This window comes from Mustela putorius, unplaced genomic scaffold (assembly GCF_011764305.1).
Source record: "Mustela putorius furo isolate JIRA1106 unplaced genomic scaffold, ASM1176430v1.1 tig00003836_pilon_pilon_pilon, whole genome shotgun sequence".
Classification (NCBI taxonomy): domain Eukaryota; kingdom Metazoa; phylum Chordata; class Mammalia; order Carnivora; family Mustelidae; genus Mustela; species Mustela putorius.
In genome coordinates this window covers 27,213,443-27,236,635 of record NW_025421989.1, presented here as the reverse complement: position 1 = coordinate 27,236,635, position 23,193 = coordinate 27,213,443, and the positions used below count along the sequence as shown (strand labels likewise).

The following is a 23,193-nucleotide window of genomic DNA, read 5'->3' as shown; positions in this document are numbered from 1 at the left end:
ATCAAAATCACTTTTATCATGTCATTTGCTCACATCCTCAGAAGTTCCCCTTTATTTGCAAGTTCTAGTATAAAAATCCCTGTTCCGGGGAGCCTGGGTGTCTCAGTGGATTAAGCCTCTGCTTTCCGCTCAGGTCATAATCTCAGGGTCCTGGGATTGAGCCCCACATAGAGCTCTCTGCTCAGCAGGGAGCCTGCTTCCTCCTCTCTCTCTGCCTGCCTGTCTACTTGTGATCTCTGTCTGTCAAATAAATAAATAAAATCTTTCTTTTTTTTTTTTTAAATCCCTGTTCCTGGTATTCAAGGCCCATTTGAATATGCTCTCAAAACTGTGCTGTCATAAATCCACCTGGGTTTTCCCCCTTCCTGATTCTTGTACATGTTATGAAGCATGTTTCATCAGCTCTCAATATATATTTGGTTTTCAATAAAATTCACAAATTATTCCTTGTGGGCATTTGTTTTCCATCCATCCTTGAAAAGATTGCACTCTCTCCTCTGAACTATAATCACTATTGTCTGTACAATCCATTTAGAAATTAATCAGGTACTGCAAAATGACATCTTCTATTGCCTTGAACCTTTATTTAAAACTTTAACTTAATGTGAGTATAACTGTTTCCTACCATAGTGTTAAGCTTCTAGGGAGTAATAAATTGGCCTTAAATTTATTTTACTTCAGACTTATTGGATAGCCTTGTACATGGTGGGAATTCAGTAAATACTTTGCTGACCTGAGTATTACTGCCTTTGTTTATTTAATTCAAGGAAATATTGGTGCTATTAAAACTGTACCACAACAATTGGAGTAATTGAGGCATTCATTTTTTTTAAATATGCTGCTTAACTTACTAATGGTTTCCCCATAATCACAATTTAATTTCATGTTTGTCATGGATTATTTCTTATGAAATGCCAAACGGCTTCAAGAAAGGAAAATAACACCTATCATCACATATAAAGGGAGACCATAAGACTAGGGCAGTCCCTCAGTAAGCATGGGAACTATGATAGTGAGCAATGACAAACAGAAAAATGTACTCTCTTAAGCAAACACTTTCTTTCTGCTCCAGGATAATGTGTGGATAATAGCAGACACACTTTAGGAGAAAAATACATTATTTCAAAGTGATGCCTTAAGGTTGACTACAGGAGGAACTATTTCAATGAACTATCTAATAAAAGAACATTTTGAATAATGTCAAATTCTCACCCCAAAGGACTGTGAAGGGTTTCTTTCAAAAAAGTAAAAATGGCAAAGATTTTTATGCAAGTGGTTTTTTTGCAGTATATTTTCATATCTTTCACATACATTATGAAGCCACTCAACACCAAGAAGTTTCTTCAAAAACCATTTTTGTCCCTGTCTTTTAAGGAAACCATGATGTCAAAATAATATGCATCACTGAGAACTTGTAGAGAACCTCTTCATACAGTTTTTCCCATAAATAGATCCCTAAAATTAAAGCAAGTATTCAATAGGAAGTGAACATTCGATGTAACAAATACCTCTCAAGCTTTTGTTTTAACTCAAATTTTAGATTATTTTTTGGAGTACATTAGCTTCTTCATTGTTTATAGGATTATTCCTGAGTTGCAAATATTTATTCTCTGTGTTTTCCCCTGTGTTACCATGTTTTTGTCCATTCAGTGGTCACTGCCACCATCAGATAGAAACCATGAGAGCACTTTCCCTTGTATCTGTAGAAGATATGTTAGTGGAGATCCAAGCTGCTGCAGGCCTGTCAGATCCATGCATTTGAACTTTCTTCATGCCCTGAATAAGGCTGGGATCTAGGCCTAAGGAAATTTACAGTCTTGCCAGTTTTCTCTAAGACCACTTGTATAAGAAATTTAATATGGTATGAAGAAAAACCACATTGGGCTAGAGGCTGAAAAATCTGGAAGATAAAAATCTCAACTTTATTAATTTAACTTAAGCAAATTACTTAACTTCTGTGATGGATAATTGTGTGTGTCAATCTGATTGGACTATAGGGTACCCAGACTTTTGATCCATTGTTATTCTGGGTATGCCTGTGAAGGTGGTAGTGGATGTGTGTGTGTGTGTGTGCATGCACGCATGTGCGTTTGTGTGTGTGCACACAAGTGTGCACATATACACACATACACACATAGCTGCACACACACATATACACAGATATACATGTGTGTGTCTATATATACATATACCTTCTGTTGAGTCTCTTTATTTGGGGAACCTTATAACAACTTCTCTGAACATGACTGGTCACTCTTTAGAGTCACAAAATAGAAAAAGTGTCTCTGATATTTCATAGGGTGAAACTGTAGAAGTTTTTCAAACTAATCAATATGCTCTGTTAGCTGTAAAATACTATAGAAGTTTCAGATGGGGGTGCCTGGGTGGCTCAGTGGGTTAAGCTGTTGCCTTCGGCTCAGGTCATGATCTCAGGGTCCTGGGATCGAGTCCCGCATCGGGCTCTCTGCTCAGCAGGGAGCCTGCTTCCCTCTCTCTCTCTCTGCCTGCCTCTCTGTCTACTTGTGATCTCTCTCTGTCAAATAAATAAATAAATAAATAAATAAAAAAAAATCAGAAGTTTCAGATGGTATTGTTCTTAGTGTTGTTGTTCTTTTTAAATAGCATTTTTTCCTGGCAAGTCATTTTTTTTATACTTATGCAGACTTTGTTGCCATTTTACTCTTGTTAATGTCCTAAGCCAAAGATAGTGTCACATTCTGTGAGCCAAAACTTCACACATCCTGGCAACTGCAGGCATCTTAAAATTAATGACAAGGGAAAATTAACATGAAGATCTGCTTTCCCTGCCCACTGGCCATCTGAATAAATAATACTTTTCTTTTTCACCTTCAATATTGGGACCCTGTTGATATACTGTATTTTCAACTGAAGTTAGAGTCCAAAATGCTCATATAGACCTCCCCATAGTTATAATCCATTCCTGTACTGGTAAGATACCTCAAAGCACCTGGGCATATTGAATATGGAAATCTTATGTGAATACAGAAAGGAAAAAAAATGAGCAGGACATTAGAGCTATTTATACATGAAAGTCACTAAGTTTCCCCCAGTGCGTTTGCTTAGGGCATTAGAGATCAGTTGAGTGGTCCAATGCTATTCTGTCACCATAGATTTCTTTCAGAACTAGACATGATTAAGTAAACTCCAAATATTCCTTTGGCAGCTGTTGTTTTTGGGTTGATGGATGGATATTTGAATCTCCATAGTCAAAAGCCTGTGATGAGAAACTTATTCTGACGATAACAGTAATTCACTGTAATAAGGAAGGCACTTTCAATGGGTTGAATGTTGCCCAAGATAAATGTATATAATCTTCTACAGCAGAGGCTGGGTCAATACGAGCAGGCGCTGGCATTTGGCCTAGTTGTTGTTACCATTACTTTTCTTTATTAAGGACACAAAACAGTTGCCTTGGTGCGGGGCTGAGTTTCCCCTTTTAATGCAATAGTGCAAATGTTTTGCCATTACACAGGAGGAGGAAAGGGATTCAGAATTCCTTATGCTTGTCAGAAACCCATTCACTGGTATTAGGGGTGTGCACAAACATTTCTGATCCATTGTGAACATGTAGTGGGGACGGAACAATTTAGTCTGAAGTGTTACTTGAAAAATCAAAACCAAGCATTATTTATTTGAAAAGGAGGCTCAGAAAATCTGGCTGCATCAACATTTGTCATTCTCCTTGTTGGAACAAAAATCCTTAAAAACTGATTATAAGGTGATGGGTATGATGCCATACTACAGGGCTTTGGGGTCATATCCATAGTTAATAAGGACAACAGGTAATCATCACTTGTCATTTGAGACCAGTTCACTACTCCCAGAGAATTCTGCCACTATCTCACATTACAAAATAAAAACTTCCGAGAACATGTGTACAAATCAGTTTTTAGAAGATAATTTTTATCAGCAAGGTTTACTGCCGCTGGGAAAAAAAGAAATGAAAAGGTAAGAACCAGGTGCTCACCCCTTAGGACTCATTTTTATCCTCACAACACCACTATGTGGTAGGTGCTAGTGTTATTATTTTTGAAATTTTACAAATGAATCAAGTGAAGATCAAGTGATTTGTTCAAAGTGCTGTAAGCGATAAATAGGCTGTTTTGTCTTCTAAATCCTACTCCTCTGGACTTTGTATCAAATCAATCACTTACCATTCTGTGATAAAGCACAAATTTCAATTTAGATAACTACTAAATCCTTTGGTCTGATTTTTCTATATAATGGACTGTTTTCGCAAACAAGGCAGTAAATAGCCTATTTTTTAGAAGTTAATTATTTCAATACATTCCAGGAAATAAGCAGTGAGAGTTACTGCTAAAACATTGTCTTTCAGGTTACTTACCTTTTTTAATGCTATCCTTACCTCTATTCAAAAGAATCATGTTCTTGCATAAGGCAAAAGAAACAAAACAGATTTTTGAGCATAAAGACTGGGATTTCAGTATGGTTATGATCTTGTCACTCTTTCCTAAAGACAAGAGAAGATAAGCAAATGCAATGAAGTGCCATGGTCAGTTAAATCTTATCACCAGCTAAGGATCTGAGCATTTTTCCTCCAACACTCATGACTACAAATAAGGTCTTAATTGTTTGGCGAATCATGATGAGCCTTATAAGTGATTAAATAGTGATTTTTGAGAGTGATTTAATAACAAATATTATTTTAAAATGACTTCTACTTATGACACATGGACAGATACTCATATAGGTACATGTTCTTCCTCTTTACATACATACCTATAGACACTCCATTTCTATCACAGTTAACAGGATTCAAACATTTTGTCTAACCAAGTATTTTTCTCCACGCAAACCTACACATAAAAATACTACACTTTTAGTTCTGCATATATTTAAACTTATTTTTAATATTTACAGACAGACCATATGGTACTTGTGTATGGTGCTTTGGTAAACTCTTCTCTTTTTGAGAGAAACAGTAGTAACTTATTACCAAGTGTGTTCTTTCACGTTGTTTCTTCCTCGTATGGTGATCTTCAAAATTAAAAAAAGAGAGAGATTCTTAAAGATTTAGAAAAGGAAATTATTCATACGTTCTTGGTTTTTGTGGTATGCCATGTGGTTTGTCGACTTGTGCTGATCCACATTGTGACTGACTTCTACAAGAACACAAATCATCCCACGTTACTGTTGGCCCAGTCATTGCTGCCACTGTTGAGGTAACATCTCAGGTGAGCCTCATTCAGTCTTCTATTTTTACAGACAGAAAGGGGAATGGGCACGTTTTCATTATTGAAAGGTGCTAATTTATCCATCTGGACACTTGGTCTGTCCATATAACCTCAGAAATACAAGTGTAAAAATAGTTTCCCCCACCCTCCAGTGTATACCTTGCCAGCAAGGGCAACTGAAAGAAATTAGAGCCTGGTTTGTGGTTTTTCATCATGTTAATGCAGGACTTTTCCATAAAATAAATTACTTTTGAGCATGTTTGTTTGGACAACAAAAAGAGAACATCCAGTTGATTGATAGTGGACAGAATTTTCATTAAGTTGAACAGCAGTAGTACCACAATTGCATCACTCACCTTCCTGTTTCAATGGAAAACAGAAAATTAGATCCAATAAACTCTACACAAATGTTTGCTATGCATATTTTAGCCATTAAATACATTATCAAGAATCATGTCAGCACGACATTATAATATAGTGACTTTACAAAAACATGTCATCTAATCTAGGAATGCTCCAGTCCTCCCTAAATCAGCTTCAGACATACTCAGTGTTGATGGTTCTCATTATTTTGGGATGAAATTTTTTTTTCAGAAGAATGATTGCATTTAATTGAATATACAAACACCATCAAAGTAGACAAAATAGTTGTTTAGTAGGAAAACCAGTATGAAATAAGTTTTTTCTCTCAAGAAAACGAGCTCTAATAATGAAACACTTGGGTTTTTATTTTCATAATAATTTAAGCATGTATGCAATTTGCTCAGTTTTGTGTCTTTTCTACTTTCCCTATGTGTGCATATCTCTGTAATAACAAAGAACACAAGTCAGAAAGGGGGTGGCCCTCTGTAGTGGGAAGCACACTGTGATTTGATGATTATTGCACCCTTGAAACTATCACCACAGTGTATGCCATAAACATATCCATCACCTCCAGCTCCTCATCTTTAACATGGGGATTGTAACATAATTTTTGCTTATTTCATGCATGTGTATAAGTCTCAAATGAAATAATCATCTGATGGCACTTTATAAAGTCATGTAAGAGTAAGATGATCACAATAAGATCATTGTAATAATCCTCTTGGCATAGTATTAATAATATCTTGGCCTGCTGGACACAATCAGATTTTCTGAGACAAATGCCGTTCCTGGTTTGAGCAAAGGGTCACATGAGAGATGTTGTTGCTGAATCTAGAAAGTATTGCAAATGTCACAGATTGATATTCTTCCTTTTTAAAAAAATAACTTTATTCTCACATTGAAAATGTGGTATTCACTTTAAATGTAGAATACCAAACTAACCTTATTTGTTCATTTCTACTGATTAAAACATCTCAAGTGCTTATGTACAGATGCAAATCGAGTTTTAGGTTTTATTGATTTATACTCTTCTTTAATTCACAAAAGATTTGAGACAGCATGTAACAAAATTTCAAACTGGAAAATGAAATAATAGACAAAAAAAAGATGCAGACTAAAGTTTTATATTAAGGCTAAAGATAAGAAAAAAGAGCACAAATATGGAAAAAATGATGGTATTGAGTGGGAGTTTTGAGAAAAATGCCTCCCTACCTTTATTAGCCTTTTTTGGGAGATGGCAAAACAAAATGAGAGCTCTTTCCAGCTATTTCCCTAAAGTATATTTGCTGTAGTAATTCTAAGTTGTTCTCCTAAAAAGCAACATGTTCAGAGGGCATCAAGTAAACTGAACCTATTTAGAATTTTTTTTTTTTTTTTTATTTTTATAAACATATATTTTTATCCCCAGGGGTACAGGTCTGTGAATCACCAGGTTTACACACTTCACAGCACTCACCAAATCACATACCCTCCCCAATGTCCATAATCCCACCCCCTTCTCCCAAACCCCCTCCCCCCGGCAACAACCTTTCTTCCCTGACATTTTCATGGTACACATCGATGTATTCAGAACTGATACGTAGAAAAATACCATTAAAAAAATCTATGAAGTGATGATAGTAGAAGAGCTTAGTATTACTTGAGAAGTGGTGAATTACTATTTATGATGTTTGGTAACTTTAACAGTATCTACTTGAACAAATAATGTGGTGAATTATATTTTACAGGTCTGCTATCTTAGTAGCTGAAACAAGATAACCTTACTTAAAAATACTGCATTTGAATAATTCAAATACAGCACCAGGAAAGGTTACATTGTCTATTTTCTTACTCTTAAGTCATAAATCTAGATAAAATATTTTTGAAAGCTAAGATTATATCAATTTATAATCCAAATAAAAATAGCATTTTTTCTGATTAAAAAAAGTATACCTTCTCATTGGAAAAATACATTTCAAATGATGGGGGAAAACATACAAATGACTAATAACCTCATTTCCCAGAGATCGCACTTAAAACTTTTGTGGATATTCATCTAGTCTAATTCTCACATGCATCTTTTTTCAGAACTCTCCCTCCTATGTAGATTCTTTAGTACCTCTGCATCTTATTTCCTTTTATTCCCTTCTTGTACGAAGAAGATGTTTTGTTTGTTTGCTATGTAAAAAACAAAGTGGTTTTTGCATCAAAACATGGTCTCTGTTCATCATTAGCCAGAGGCCGTCTAACTTGTTCAGGTGGTAGGAAATTTGACATTGTACTGTTCCCTGTAGAATACAATGAAATCCTTGCATAGTTACTTTATTTTAGGAACTGGGAACAGTTTTATTAACTGAAAAATTTTAAGTTGCATAGAGTTGCAAAAGAGATTAACCCACCAAGCCAGGCCCATGTGTCCACCCTAAGAACAAGCTATGGTACAAACACAAATTAGCTGACTCAGTTGTCTTTGTTAACAGGTATTCTTTTGCTCCTCCTCCAGAAATGCTCTTTAGCAGGAAGAGACGGAAACCAGTACAGTGACTTCTTCCCACTTTTGAAAATTGGGACGACATTTGCCCATCTCCAGTGTTAACAAGTCCCTCAAAGACCACTGACAGCAGGGTAGGACCATATTGTGCAGGTTCTCTCATTTCCCTGGGATATAATTGGTCTGGGGCCAGAGATTTTCTCTCATTTGGAGCAGCAAGGTGCTTTTTAAAAATTCCCTCACCTATTTTGGGCTTCATTTCCCTCATACAGTTATGCCTTTTCCAGTCTGATGAACATTCTCCTTGACAGAGCAGACAAGCAGAGGAGCAGAGCAGTTTTGCTCTCTATGTCATCTCTATCCATAATCTTCCCCCTTCTACCCCAATCACTGAACCTGTGTCTCTTGGGTTCTTCTTTCTCCAAGTAGAGGTGAAAAGGCCCTAGATGTGTCTTTTTTTTTTTTTTTTTTTTACATCATCCCAAGTCTCAGTTGTAGGATTGGCTTTTCCTCACTATTTACGCAGTTCTGTATTGTTTTAAAGATTTGCCCTCGGTTTTAGGTCCCTTATTTTATCCCATGTTTATACATTTGTAGACTCTTAGCTCCTTTGAGGATCCACTGTTTGTGGCATGAATCTTGTTAAAAAACCCCACTTAAAAAAAAATAGTCATTGGGATCATTTGCTATTAAGTTTTCAAAAATTTATTCTTGAAAGCCCCAAAAGTCTCTTGAGTCATTTTATCTTTCAAAAATTAAGACCATGGGATCACTATGTTATTTTCCCCTTCTCACTTTAATAAACATAACACAGCACACATACACAAACTTTGGTAAAATACAGATGCCACTCTATTTATCTTCTAGATTGTCCAATTTGAACCTATATAACCTGGTTAATCTTCTGAACCTTTTTAAATTCTGTCTTCAAATGACTGAGTTTTGCCAATGAGATGGCCTTAGTTCTTCTCTTGCATAAGAAATATCTAGAGGTACTGTGTGAAGTGAGAGCAAAAGAATTTAAACTTGTACATTTTCATTGTTAACATGGCTAAAATGGTGTTTGAGCAGAGGAAAGTACTTGAAAGTGGCATGTGCTTATTTCTTAATAGAAATAAAATTTATATAAGATGAAACACATTTATTTGGGAGGGGCGGAAGAGTTGATTCCTACAAAAAATCTGAACCTGTTAAATTTAGTTCATTTCAATCTGTCAAGATATTTTGAGTAGTAGTCAGATTTTGCTCTGTAATTTATTTTCCATGCTCTCTTGCTCTGTGTGACTGTAGCAAGTATGTAAGGAAATATAGAAGGATGCCCCTAGAACTGAGAAACAAATAGATAATGTGTTTAATTTAACTTCAGTCTCTTCTACTCATAAAACCAGTACTTCAATAAAAACATTCCCATCACTTCATGCCATCTTGTAGTCAATGCCTACCCTCATAGGCACCTATTATTTTTATTTCTATCACCATGCTTTACTTTTGTCTATTATTGATTTCATATAAATGGAATCATGCAATATGTAGTGTTTTAATCAACAAAATATTTTTGAGGTTCAGCCATGTAGTGAACTTATCAGTAGTTCATTCTTTCTTATTGCTGGTTAATATTTCATTGTAAAAATATACCATGATTTGGGCACCTGGGTGGCTCACTTGGTTAAGCATCTGATTCTTGATTTCAACTCAGATCATGATCTCAGGGTTGTGAGATCTAGCATATGGCTCTGTGCTGGGCATGGAGCCTGCTTAAGAAGCTTTCTCTCCTTCTCCATCTGTTCCTCCCTCCTTCTCTTCCCTCCTAAAACACACACATACACACCATGATTTGTCTGTCTCTTCCGTTGGTGGACAATTGAGCCACTTTCAGTTTGGAGATAGTAGGAATAAAGAAGCTATGATTGTTTGGGGGAGAAGTCTTTTTGTGAGTGTTTTCATTTCTTTTAGGAGTGGAATACTTCTAGGTTAAGTGTTTAACTTTGTAAGATATTGCAAAAGCAGTTTTCTAAAGTGGTTGTGTCATTATGTACCCTAACCAGTCATGATGGAGAGCTCCATTTGCTCTCTGTTCTCAACAACATTTGATCTTAATGGTTCTTTTCAACTGTGCCATTTTATGGGATACAAAGTGGTATTTTGTCATGGTCTTCATTTGTGTCATTCTGATGACTAACAGAAGTGAACTTCTTTTCATGTATTCATCATTCATGAACAGAGATCATATCTGTTGAAGACAGTGCCCTTCTTATTGGTTGAAAGTAATATAATTTTGAGGTTACTGGTATAACTTGGAAACTGGGAAGGGTAGAGACATTGTCCTACTTGGTTTCTTTTCATTTTCTCTGAAGACTCTAGTACAAAGCATCATTGTGGCTTGGGCAGCAGTGCCTTGGTTTTGTAAGAACACTGTTCCATGGCCACAAATACGGAGTGTTGAATATTTTAATGTTCTTTGAGCAGCTGCTTTATAGAGACCCTTCAGAGTCATCAGCACTAATTTGTTGGTTAAAGCCTACTGGGTATTTAAAAATACAGAGATATGACTTAATCATTCTTTTTACCATACATATTATGCTCACTGATTTGGTCACTAGACTTTTACTGCTTAACCTCGTGGAAGCTCAAAAGATGAAGATAGTGTCCTTGCCCTGAAGAAATTCAAAATCTTTTAATCAAAATAAAGACCTTTAATTTTATAGATACTGTGAAAATATTCTAAAGTAAACATAATGGATATGCAGTAGGGTTTGACAGGACATTTTCTGGTTGAAAATTTATTTGTAAGAGACATGGAGTGTTTGGAGTGTCTTCATTTACCCATTTAACAGCCATGTTATATTTTGTAAAGAAGTCAAAATGACTAGAGTTGGTTTTCACTTCTTTTTACAACTATCCCTGATGTTTTAGGGAATCACATGGATAATTCTGGAATTTTTAACAGGAGACATCCTTAAGTCCTCTGGCTCTTTTATTATTAGGTTGCTCTGGTTTGTGTATAGTGCAATAAGGTACAGATTTTTGACATTGTACAAATACGTTAATAATAGAACCCATTCCTTTGCCTGATTTGCCTGGTTTCCAGAGGATATTCTCAGTCAGTAAGATACACAGATGTGTTTTGTTACCTCACCTTCTAGTCAAATTCCATGAAGATGAAGAGCACTACCCTATAAAAGATAATGAGTTGGAAAATAAGAAAACCAACCTCAGAAAGTGAGGCTAAAAAAACCCTGTAGTTTGTTTTTAATGCCTGTATAACTTGATGAGAGGGACATAGAAGGCTTAGTGATACCCAACATGTGCTTAGAGGTGGATTGTTAGTTGATGTCTTGGGGGTCTGTAATCTGAGCTAAATACTTAAAATCAATTAATTGATGTTAGACACAGAGATCTGTTTTTATCCCTCTTTATTTTATTTCTGGCCTTTCCATTCCCAAGAGCATGAAGAACAAAACCTTACCTTGATAACTTGTTATTTGTGTTAAGAGACAAGACTTTGGTAAAACACAATTATATTTTAATGTCTCTTTTCCATACCAAGGCTCTATATATATTTCAGAATTTTACTTCTGAACCATTCAAGAGTACTATAATATCTTACCTAGTCTAGCACTCAAGTTATTAACAAATATTTCTTGAGCAATTGTTAAGGTAAGCAATGCCCAACACTGTGCCTGGCAATATAAAGAATGAAGAAGACTGTCTTCAGTCAGTATAGTCTTAATTACCATGAGGTTTATATTTCTTTTCCCATCTTCCAAACACAGGTAGATGTACACATCCTATTTACCTCCCAAATATCAACTGTCTGCAGCCACTTCTCTATATCTCTACCAATACTTCCCCGTCCACATTACCTTTTCCACTCCCTTAACTACAGTAACATCTCCTACTTGGTCTTCCTGTTTTTACTACAGAGCTTCTCCAACCCATTCCTTCTACTGCAGGCAGTAATAACCAGCACATGGCAGAGTGCCTGGCCCATAGGAGGCATTCAGTAAATAGTTGTTTAGTCAATGAATGTCTCGCTTAGTGAAAATACTTTGTAAGCATGGCAAGTACCAATAGGAAACTCCAACTTTTCAAAGCCAATGAGATTTGACTTTTAATCAAATATTTCCAGTCTTAATTTCATTTACAGATCATCTTGCTTTTAAAAAGCAGTTGTTATGTTGCTTTTTTTCATACACTCATTATGCTTTTTATATCCACCAAATGGATTTTGAATAAATATTTGTGTGGCTCCAAATTGGTAAAACCTCTAGAAAGAAGAAGAAATTTTGAAATGATCTATGTCTCCTTTCAAGTGGTCTGTCTTAGAGTGAGCATTTTCTGGTTGCATGCAACATGTTCCATGACGATATATCTTACATGCTTTTACAACCATCCTAATAATTTGTAATAGAAATTTATTGCTGAAGTTATATGTTCTATTACCAGAATCTCTTATTAAGAGAGCAAGCATGTTCTCTGTATTTAAGAGTCTGGTGGGGGGGGGGTTGTCTTCTTTCTTTCTTTGTTATTTCCTTAAACCCCACCTATGAGTGAAGTCATATAGCATTTGTCTTTCTCTGTATGACTTATTTAAATTAGCATAGTACCCAATAGATCTACCCATGTTGTTGTAAATGGCAATAGATCATTCCTTTTTTGTGGCTGATTAATATTCCATTGTATGTATGTACTACATCTATATCCCTTTATCTGTGGATGGATACTTGGAAGGGAGGTGAGTTGGGGGGAATGGGTACAATAGATAGTGGGGATTAATAGTACACTTAATCAAAATGAATGTTGAGTAATGTATACGATTGCTGAATTGTTGTATTATACACCTGAACCTAATATATAGCACTGTATGTTAATTTCATTTCAGTTAAACAAAAAACAAACAAACAAAAGCATGGTCATAGAAAAGAACCTCCTTTTGATCAGAGAAAAGTCCATTTGTTTTCATAACAAACCTATAAATAGAGTGGAAAAACAACTCTTAAATGTTCCCAGTTAGTTCTCCTGAAGTTCTAAAGAATGATTTAGAACTAAGAAAAATTGAATGAATCTGGGAACCTAGAGAGGCCTATCATTGGTTTTTAACTCACTAAAACCTATTAACTTTACAGAGTTGTGTACTTTATAACAACAGGGTTTTTTTTGGTATTTTTGTTTGTTTGTTTGTTTGTTGTTGTTTTTTAAACAAGGACCACTAATTCAGATTCCTTCAGAGAGTAGAATTTATGCCTGGCCCACCCAAACTTACTAAAGTTCTAATGCCAAGTCATGTCTGAGGACAGATTGAACTTGTACTCTTCAGTATCAGAGCCCCAAAGGCAGAGATTTAACATATATACTTTTTTCTTCTTTTGGAATTTCTTCTTGAAATTAAGGAATGTATATTTTGGGGATTTTCTGCCCAGGGCATTGTTTCATGGAAAAGGAAAAAAAAGCCTGAGATAACCTTTTCAAGCATGTAGTACTTAAAGCACTTTGATGAATCCATTTGGTATACGCATTAACAGCAGTGATAATAATGACTGCATTTATCACTGATGTGGCTGAGATAAACACATCCAAAGGAAATTTCATTGTAATTTGATATTAGGTAAATGTCCCATTAAAATAAATCGCTACTGTACATAATTTTCCTTTAGTTCATTGGCAGGATGTTTGCTTGGGAAAGGAACAGTCTAATTCTAGTTCTAAAAGGAATTCTCATTATTCTTTTATAGCAACCATTATGAGGAGCAGTTAAGAAAGTGTACGTGTACCAACAAGCATATCTGCTGCCATACCACCCAGGAAAAAAGGGTATTAGATAAAATCTAACAAGATTCCCACCCCCTTTCCTGCCTCCAAGTCCTGCAGCAAACTAACAACACACATATGGTTTGGGCATTATTATTCGTGAAGCACAGTAAATGTTTACTGAGATGAAAATAAAATTAGACCAGGAGAAAGAATAGGGGGAAAAAAGGTGCATTTTATTTCAGGTTGATCCTTTGTAAAGACTGTTCTGCTTTGATTTGATGTATTTTGCAAATTACTGGTAAAAGACCCCTTGGTCCTCAGATGAAAGTTGAACCTGGGAAACAGTTCAAATTTGGATTCATATTTTATGGTCAAAAGAAGAAAAAATTATTTTAGTATTACTTAATCCTCAGCTGTAAAGTCTAATATAGACATGAATGCTACCAATGAATGATACTAAATGGAAATATCTACACAATGGAGAGACACTTAGCTCTCCCTGGGCTCTTAAAGGTCCAGTAAAAGAGGGAATATTTAATCTGAGCGTGGCAGGCGAGTTGTGACTTCGACCTGCAAAACTTAGCAGGACCATCAAGTAAGTAGAAGGACATTTAGTTTTACAGGGAGTTGGAGCTAAGGTTGAAGGTGGGGAGCAGCAGGCAAGCAGGCTGCAAATGCGGAGGGGAGAAGAGGCTGCAGAGGCCCTTTAGGCCTACGTTGGTAGGCTAGTGTTTGGAACTTACCTTGTGGTTAATAGGTAGCCATCATTCTCCATATCCTCATTCTGGGTGCTTGAACTTGGACTTGCTTCTTGCCTCCTACCACTTTCATTCTTTACTCAAAATTTTTCATTTCTCTAGGCCATGTTTCCTTTATTTCCCCTCCTTTTTTTTTCACCTTTTTCTTTTTAGATTTTATTTATTTATTTGGGAAAGAGAGCATGAACTAGGGCAAGGGGCAGAAGGAGAAGCAGGTTCCCTGCTAAGCAGGGAGCCTGATAGAGGGCTCAATCCCAGAACCCCAGGATCATGATTTGAGCCAAAGGCAGACACTTAACCCACTGAGCCACCCAGATGCCCCTCAGTCCTTTTTTAGATCCACCATTTTTCTACTCTTGCCTTTCTCTCCCTCTTTTAAATCCTGCATTTCCCAAATTTCAGCCATCTTTCAGTGCTTGTCACTGTCATCATAAGATCCTATCCACAGGTCACCATGTCTTCCACCAGGATGGAGTCAGCCAGTCAATGAATGGGCTAGGTTGAAAGTGTCTTGTCGCTGAGCCTGTTGTATGCTTGTCTATTTTGTCCATTTACATTGCTTCCTTATACATATTCATCATATGATAAAATATGACTACTTTTTGAGGCATATCGAAAACTCTAAAGACAGTGTAACTGCTGAGAATCAACATGAGAAATAGGCTCATTTAATTTATCTTTGAGAAAAAAACCAGAAACTATTTTTGAGACTCTTGCTTGAATTCTAGCCACTAAGAGAAAACAGTGGGAATGATCGTAAGCAGGACAGAAAGAGTAGAGCAGTAAAACATAACACATCATATTTTTATAATATCACAGTAGAGGTTTCTCCAGCAGTTTCACCAGTGTCCATAATGTTCATATGTTTACATATTTTCACGTGACCAATGAGTGAATGGAGTCCGTGATTAATCTGTCTCCAAGGAAATCTTTAACAAAATTACAATTAAATCACAGGATTGTATTCTTGATGGAAGTATATCTACTTGTTCAAAGAACGTTTTTTTTTTTTTTCCTATTAAGTTTTCCTCAGTCTTGATTTTGTCTCCCAATCTCCGTCTTCCTTTTCTGCCTAGTTTGTGGTATTTAGCCAATTCTTTAACTCCTACTTAGATTACCCAATTTGTCATTGTACAATTTCACATAACTGCTTCTTAGCTTATTCTTTTTCTTTATTGGTCACATTTTATGTTCCATTTATTCTGCTTTGCTTTCATACAGTTTTGAAAAGTATAGCAAATACGCTTTTATAAAATGTATGTAATGTTTTTGTATAGAACAAACTGGCTGCTTTTGCCTCATAGTCTCTCCTCTGAGAAATGTAGCAGTTCCTTGCTTGCCAATAATTTCTCTTACTTTCCCCTCAATTTGACCAGACTTGAGGGACTTAAATGTATGTGTCATTTTCCATAATTTAGGAACATTTCTCAATTTAAAAAGCATACAAAAAGTTGAGATAATGCAGTAACTATAAAACATATCTCTCCTGCTCACTTGCCCCTTCCAGAGTCTCTTGCCTACTTTTTCTTTAATAGTGAATCTATTTTATATTCCTTTGTCCCCTTACCTCCAGAGATTCTGATGCAGTCAGCAACGGTGAAATTCTGGGCTTTTAGATTTTGAAAAAGCTCCCTAGGGAAGTCTGATATGGAATCCTTATTAAGAATGATGCTTCATATCAGAATCAAAACACAATAAGCTTCCTAACTGTGATGAATAATCCAATAGATTTAATTATGATTCTCTTTCTGTCAAAAACTAAAACTAGATGTTAATTGCCAGAGAAATAGATTAAGGATGCCTGTGACAACAGAACATTAGTATGATATCAAAGCTTGAAAATTTCACTGGTAGTGAATAACTTAGTGCTTAAAATATTTAGAAGCTATGGAATTAAAATTAATTTGTTTTTCCCTGAGTGAATAAAGTTGATTGAGGTTTTACATTTAATTTGTTACATCAAATTTTATCTTCTTCAGGCTCAGAGGCTAACATAAAACACCACTACAAATTTTTTACTTCCTGTTTTGATCCATTATTTCACTGTCTTATGCTTTATTACTGAAAGCTCTCCTCGAATAGATCATACACTGTAAATACCTCTCCTGATTACACAATCTTCTCACACAAAAGCAATAGACTATTTAATGAGCTCTTCTTTCACAAAATTAAAAAACCTGAAGGCCCTGGTTTGGGACTCTATATAAATGAGATGTAGATCTAACAATTTTAAATTATTGCTTTATTCTTAGCTGTTCAATTCTGTCTTTTACCTGGAAGTAGAAATAATAAAACCCTTGTTGATTCTACAATTGGGTTGTAAAAGTTACTATAGCCATCAGCCATGAAGTAAAAGGGCCAAGATCAGAAATACAAAGTAAAGGAGCAGATATAAAAATTCTGAAGCAGCTTTAGTTGATAGCATTATAAAACACCAACAAGAATTCTTTGATTACTTAACAAAGATTCTGTCATCTGACTGCTCAGTGTGGCAACATTCCTAGACCAATAGTATCCGTGTCCCCATGAAGCTTGTTAGAAGTAGAGGAATTTGGACCCTCCGTAGAACCACTGAACCAGAATCAGCAGTCTGGCAAGTTCTCTAGGAGATTCTTGTGCACTTTAGATTTTTTTTCTTTTTATGTTTCCTTTTTTTAAAAATTTTTTATTTATTTTCAGCATAACAGTATTCATTGTTTTTGCACCACACCCAGTGCTCCATGCAATCCATGCCCTCTCTAATACCTGCCACCTGGTTCCCCCAAACTCCCACCCCCCACCACTTAAAACCCCTCAGATTGTTTTTCAGAGTCCATAGTCTCTCATGGTTCACCTCCCCTTCCAATTTGAGATGTGGAGCACCTGGGTGGCTCAGTTGTTAAGCATCTGCCTTTGGCTCAGGTCATGATCATAGGGTACTGAGATTGAGCCTCATATCATGCTTCTTACTCAGCAGGAAGCTAAGTGTAATAATAAAATATTACTAATAAGTGTGGATATTGGACACCACTGAAGGACAAATTGGAGGCTTAAGCTTTCCCTTTCACTTTCCTTAATCTTTTCAGCAAGGATTTTCCCATTCCAGTAGTCATGCATAATTGCATGATCCTGCTAGTTTGCAAACCCTGTAGATTCTCCCCTAACATTGTATTGGGTTTATTTTTTCCTTTCTAGGTGCGTTATCAAAAGTCTAGTCTTACTCCAATACCAGTCTCCTGGAATCCTGTTCTAGTGTTTTCCCTGTGTCTCTGTCTTAACATTAGCCTGAACTCTGCCTCAGGATTATCCTAGCTCTGGTAGTCCTATATTTACAACAAAAGTTACTTTCTTTTGCAACCCAGAGTATTGCAAGCTCTTTAATGAAAAGACAAGTCCTCTCTGATGAGGCCCAAGATCCACCCAGGGCTACCCCTCTCCCTGCACTCCTACTCCCACAGTGACATGGAGCCCAAATACATACTCTTCATCACATCATGGAAATGGCACACCTTAGGCCTTGCCTTCTGCCATTCGCTTGCCACCCCCTCAACCTTCCACATTTCTCAGGTGTACCCATTCTTCATATTTCACATCCCCCCAGAGGCATCTCCTCTTCATCCTTCCACTGAAATCATCCCTCTTTCTGGCGCATCATTGATCTTGCTTTCTCTCTTATATGGAGTACAACAAATTATCCTTCACAGCTGTGTCACACTTCTTCAGCTTGATTATATACTGCCTGAAACCTGGAAAATGGAACTTATTTCTTTGAATCTCTAAGAGGCCCAATGAGAAGTATTAATACTAATGATACTATGACAATGAGGAAATTGAATGTCTCCCTTCCTCCCCCACTTCCTTTAGTTAGACATGCGTGTCTTCCCTCAATAGATAGTTCCTGAAACCTCCCATGAGCCAGATACTGGACTAAGCGTTAAGGCCACAATCATGAATGGGACACAATCTCTGACCTCAGTGAACATACAGTATGATAGGAATATAGACACGTTTGATATGAATGAATGTTCCATTAGTACAGAGTGTCACACACCACCCTGGTGTGAATGGATGATAAAGAGTGAGATTCAAGTAATGGTGCAAAATCAACTAGTTGTGAGGAAATATCACATGTTTACTAGAAAATATCTCATGTACATGTAAGAGAGTATGGTGAGGAAGGCTTATGACCAGTTCAATAATGCATAGTTTTATGTTCATTTGAGGCCCTCTGTCCCTGGAATAATGGCCTTGTTACCATTTTTGCTGATTGACTGAGTCTTATAACTGCTAGTTATACTACCAGAAATTCTAGTATTCAAAGTAATGTTACACAAAAGTAGTAAAAAAAAATTTTCTTTATGTGGAATAAGAGTCTTAGAGAGATTTGACCCAGTGTCAGAAGGCATACATCCTTTCATTTATTTGGCAAGTATGGACTGGCATTTACTGTGTGTATGGTATTGGCTCAAAAGACCGGGAAATATAAGAATATTTGATCATGAGAATCACATCTATCAGGAGAGCGTTCTTTGTAGTGACTTTATCCTATCAGTACATAGGGATTTGGGAGTCCTTTTGATTTAAACATGGTAGGGATCTCAAGTTCTCAGATTGTTTCATTTTCTAAACTCCAGATTAAGTACTGGATTATTTTAATTGCCTCAAACACTCTGGATGATCTTTAAAAAAAAAAAAAAGTACAATGCCATTTTTATGTAATGGTAAAAAAGCATTTTTCTTTTTATTTATATTTGGTTGTAATAATCTCTTTTTTAGTAACACTCATTTTCTGATATTCTTAAAATTTCATTCAGGATAGAAAGTGGAAGATATTTAATCTTGACACCATCAATGACTAATAAAAATGTTCTGGTGGCTATAGATTATTTTTAAACTTATCACTGTACCTCAGGGATTTTTTGATAGGCTGCGCCTGAAAGCAATTAATTGTTTTATGTTGTTTTATAATGCAAAATACCTTGACGGAAACAGAATTTGAAATAAATTTCCTTCTAATACAGCAATGAATTTTTGTCTAAATATCTCGAGGTTTTTTTTTGTTTTGTTTTAATACTGTGACTAACCTATGTTTGTTCTTTTTCACCTCTCCTATCAACACTCATTAAGAAATCCAAATACTTTTTTCATGTTGAAATTTTACAACACTTCATAGACTATTAAACATGGAACATCCTTGTGGGGACAAGAAATCGAATTTGCTCTTGAAAAGGTTTCCAACTAATTGATTTGTAGGACATTATAACATCGTCTAGCTGACAAGCTTTACAAATAGAAAGACCAGAGCTGAACTGAGAAGGTGCTTTTTCACTGACACATAAAAGGTGTCTTTCTGTCTTGTAGCCTTTGGATATAGGCATGTCAGTTTCATAGAGAAACTTTCACAAGGTGCTTTTTTTATTTCTTTCTCTCCTGGTAGAACCACATGTGGTAGCACATTGTTAAATCTTTTCTCAAATAAAAGGACGTAGGGCTTCATTTTTGTTGTGCCTTTTTGGTATCTTACAGGAACTCCAGGATGGCATCGGACAGCGGCAAACTGTTGTCAGGGTATTGAATGCGACTGGGGAAGAAATAATTCAACAGTCCTCAAAACCAGATGCCAGCATTCTACAGGAAAAACTAGGAAGCCTGAATCTGCGGTGGCAGGAGGTCTGCAAACAGCTGGCAGAAAGAAAAAAGAGGTAGGTAAGACAGATAAAAATAGGAATCCTAAAATTTTAGTGAAGTTATTTTAGCTGTCCTCTCAAAAAGACTCTGAAAGATTGGAACCAGGGTGAAAGGCACTAGGGGGAAGGAACCCTCAACTGTTAATCAGTAGCAATAATGAATTTGTTTTGTTTCCTGTGTACTAAAATATATAGCTGCTGCTAGTGAAATAGACAGCACTTTGCTCTTTTAAACTTTCAAGTTTTAAATACCAAGCGATTGTTCAAACAGGAATATCTTTGATATATTTTGGTTTTAACAAACTGAGGCTCATTTATTTGAAAAAAGATGACAAAAAAGAAATTATAAGTGACTATTTTACAGGAAAGACTGCTATTCGGCTAGAATTTTCAACTGCTGTAAGTGTGACATTGATGCTCAAACCAGGAGGGTCATATTCACTTTTTAGTCCTACTACATTTGTCAGTACATGCTTGAAGAGGGACGTGGGCTGTCGATTCTAAAGGGGGGGGGATTTTAAAAGATAAAAAATAAATAAAGGGGAAAACAAAACCTCGGAAAGGTTATTGTTGAATTCAGTCATCTTTTAACTTTCCTTTGGAAGGTACTGAAAGCCCAGAATGCCAAATGTATGCTGCCACACTTGGAAGGCAAAAGATATTTTTATAAATGGGATTTTGTATTATGCTTCCAGTTGTTGATGCTAATGTTTCCTGTTCCATAAGGGAGAACTTGGCCTTTATTTACCAAATGAGACTATTGTTTTGAACAATGAAAACTCCCTTCTATTGCCAAGCTCTTGCTTCCTACCTATCATCTACATAATAGGTGGATTTTAATATTCAGAAAGCTAGGGCAACTCATTGATGAACGTCTTTGGTGAGGATGTATTAGAAAGGTTTCAGAATTAGGTCCATTGTCTTTGCCCACCTCCTCTTGGCGCCTTTGCTCCTGTTGCATTATTCAAAAAGTAGATAGAATTCATATTCCTCTACAAAAAGGATGCTTATTTGACCTATACACATACATACATATCTTGATAGAGTTTTAAAATAATAGCATCATCTAAAAACATTTTTAGTTTGAATCTTGGCTTAGAAAATAATTGTAATTTTTACAATGAAACAAGATGGGATTGGGAGGGAGACAAACCATAAGTGACTCTTAATCTCACAAAACAAATTGAGGGTTGCTGGGGGGAGGGAGGTTGGGAGAAGGGGGTGGGATTATGGACATTGGGGAGGGTATGTGCTTTGGTGAGTGCTGTGAAGTGTATACACCTGGCAATTCACAGACTTGTACCCCCTGGGGATAAAAATATATGTTTATAAAAAATATAAAATTTAAAAAAAAGAAAAGAATTGTAATTTTTATACAGATAACAGAAAATAAAGATCTAAACTTTGGGGTGAAACTGCTTCCTTGGGAAAATTACACAATTTTTCCCACATTGAAATCTCTCTATTAAATACAGAACTGTATCATTACTTAAATAACTAATATGTTTATACTATGAGCAGGTTTAAACCTGTATAATATCACTTCTGAACTAAAGTCAATACAGTCTAAAATGTTAACAAATGGACAAAGTAAGGAAAAATGCATAGTGTGCTCTAAAAATTAATAACTTGAATTCATAAAGTAGATTAAATGGGTTGGAAGATTATTTTTTTCTTTATTACATATAAAGTACTATTTCTCATTTTTAAATATCATTGTCATATAATGTTTATTTTTTTAAGATTTTTTAAAATTTATTTGACCTAAAGATACAGAAAACACAAGTAGGCAGAGTGGCAGGCAGGGGCAGAAGGAGAGGGAGAAGCAGGCTCTCTGCTGAGCAGGGAGCCTGATGAGGGACTCAGTCCCAGGACCATGGGATCGTGACCTGATCCAAAGGCAGACGCTTAACCAACTGAGCCACCCAGGCATGCTCATATAATATTTAAATACAACACTTCAATATTTTCTCTGATAACAAGTTTTCAAAAATTCAGGTGAAAAAGTGATCTGGTACTGACTTCTAAATGAAAATCAGAACTTAGAAGAAAGAGATATTAAGGAGTCAATCCCATTTACAATTGCATCCAAAACCATAAGATACCTAGGAATAAACCTAACCAAAGAGACACAGAATCTATACTCAGAAAACTATAAAGTACTCATGAAAGAAATTGAGGAAGACACAAAGAAATGGAAAAATGTTCCATGCTCCTGGATTGGAAGAATAAATATTGTGAAAATGTCTGTGCTACCTAAAGCAATCTACACATTTAATGCAATTCCTATCAAAGTACCATCCATCTTTTTCAAAGAAATGGAACAAATAATGCTAAAATTTATATGGAACCAGAAAAGACCTCGAATAGCCAAAGGGATATTGAAAAAGAAAGCCAACGTTGGTGGCATCACAATTCCGGACTTCAGGCTCTATTACAAAGCTGTCATCATCAAGACAGCATGGTACTGGCACAAAAACAGACACATAGATCAATGGAACAGAATAGAGAGCCCAGAAATAGACCCTCAACTCTATGGTCAACTAATCTTCGACAAAGCAGGAAAGAATGTCCAATGGAAAAAAGACAGCCTTTTCAATAAATGTTGCTGGGAAAATTGGATAGCCACATGCAGAAAAATGAAATTGGACCATTCCCTTACACCACACACAAAAATAGACTCAAAATGGATGAAGGACCTCAATGTACGAAAGGAATCCATCAAAATCCTTGAGGAGAACACGGGGCAGCAACCTCTTCGACCTCTGCTGCAGCAACATCTTCCTAGGAACAACGCAAAAGGCAAGGGAAGCAAGGGAAAAAATGAACTAAACTACTGGGATTTCATCAAGATCAAAAGCTTTTGCACAGCAAAGGAAACAGTTAACAAAATCAAAAGACAACTGACAGAATGGGAGAAGATATTTGCAAACGACATATCAGATAAAGGACTAGTGTCCAGAATCTAT

At 36.0% G+C, this 23,193-nt stretch overlaps 1 protein-coding gene across 3 annotated transcripts in view; it reads left to right on the top strand.

The window, feature by feature from the left end:
* DMD (dystrophin) overlaps positions 1–23,193 on the top strand; it is a 2,119,021-nt gene that overhangs the window by 1,255,608 nt on the left and 840,220 nt on the right. For all 3 annotated transcript variants that reach the window (XM_045089435.1, XM_045089434.1, XM_045089436.1), the window contains exon 45: positions 20,064–20,239. In XM_045089435.1, the coding sequence (XP_044945370.1) occupies positions 20,064–20,239 (176 nt within the window). The remainder of the gene's footprint in view (positions 1–20,063; positions 20,240–23,193) is intronic.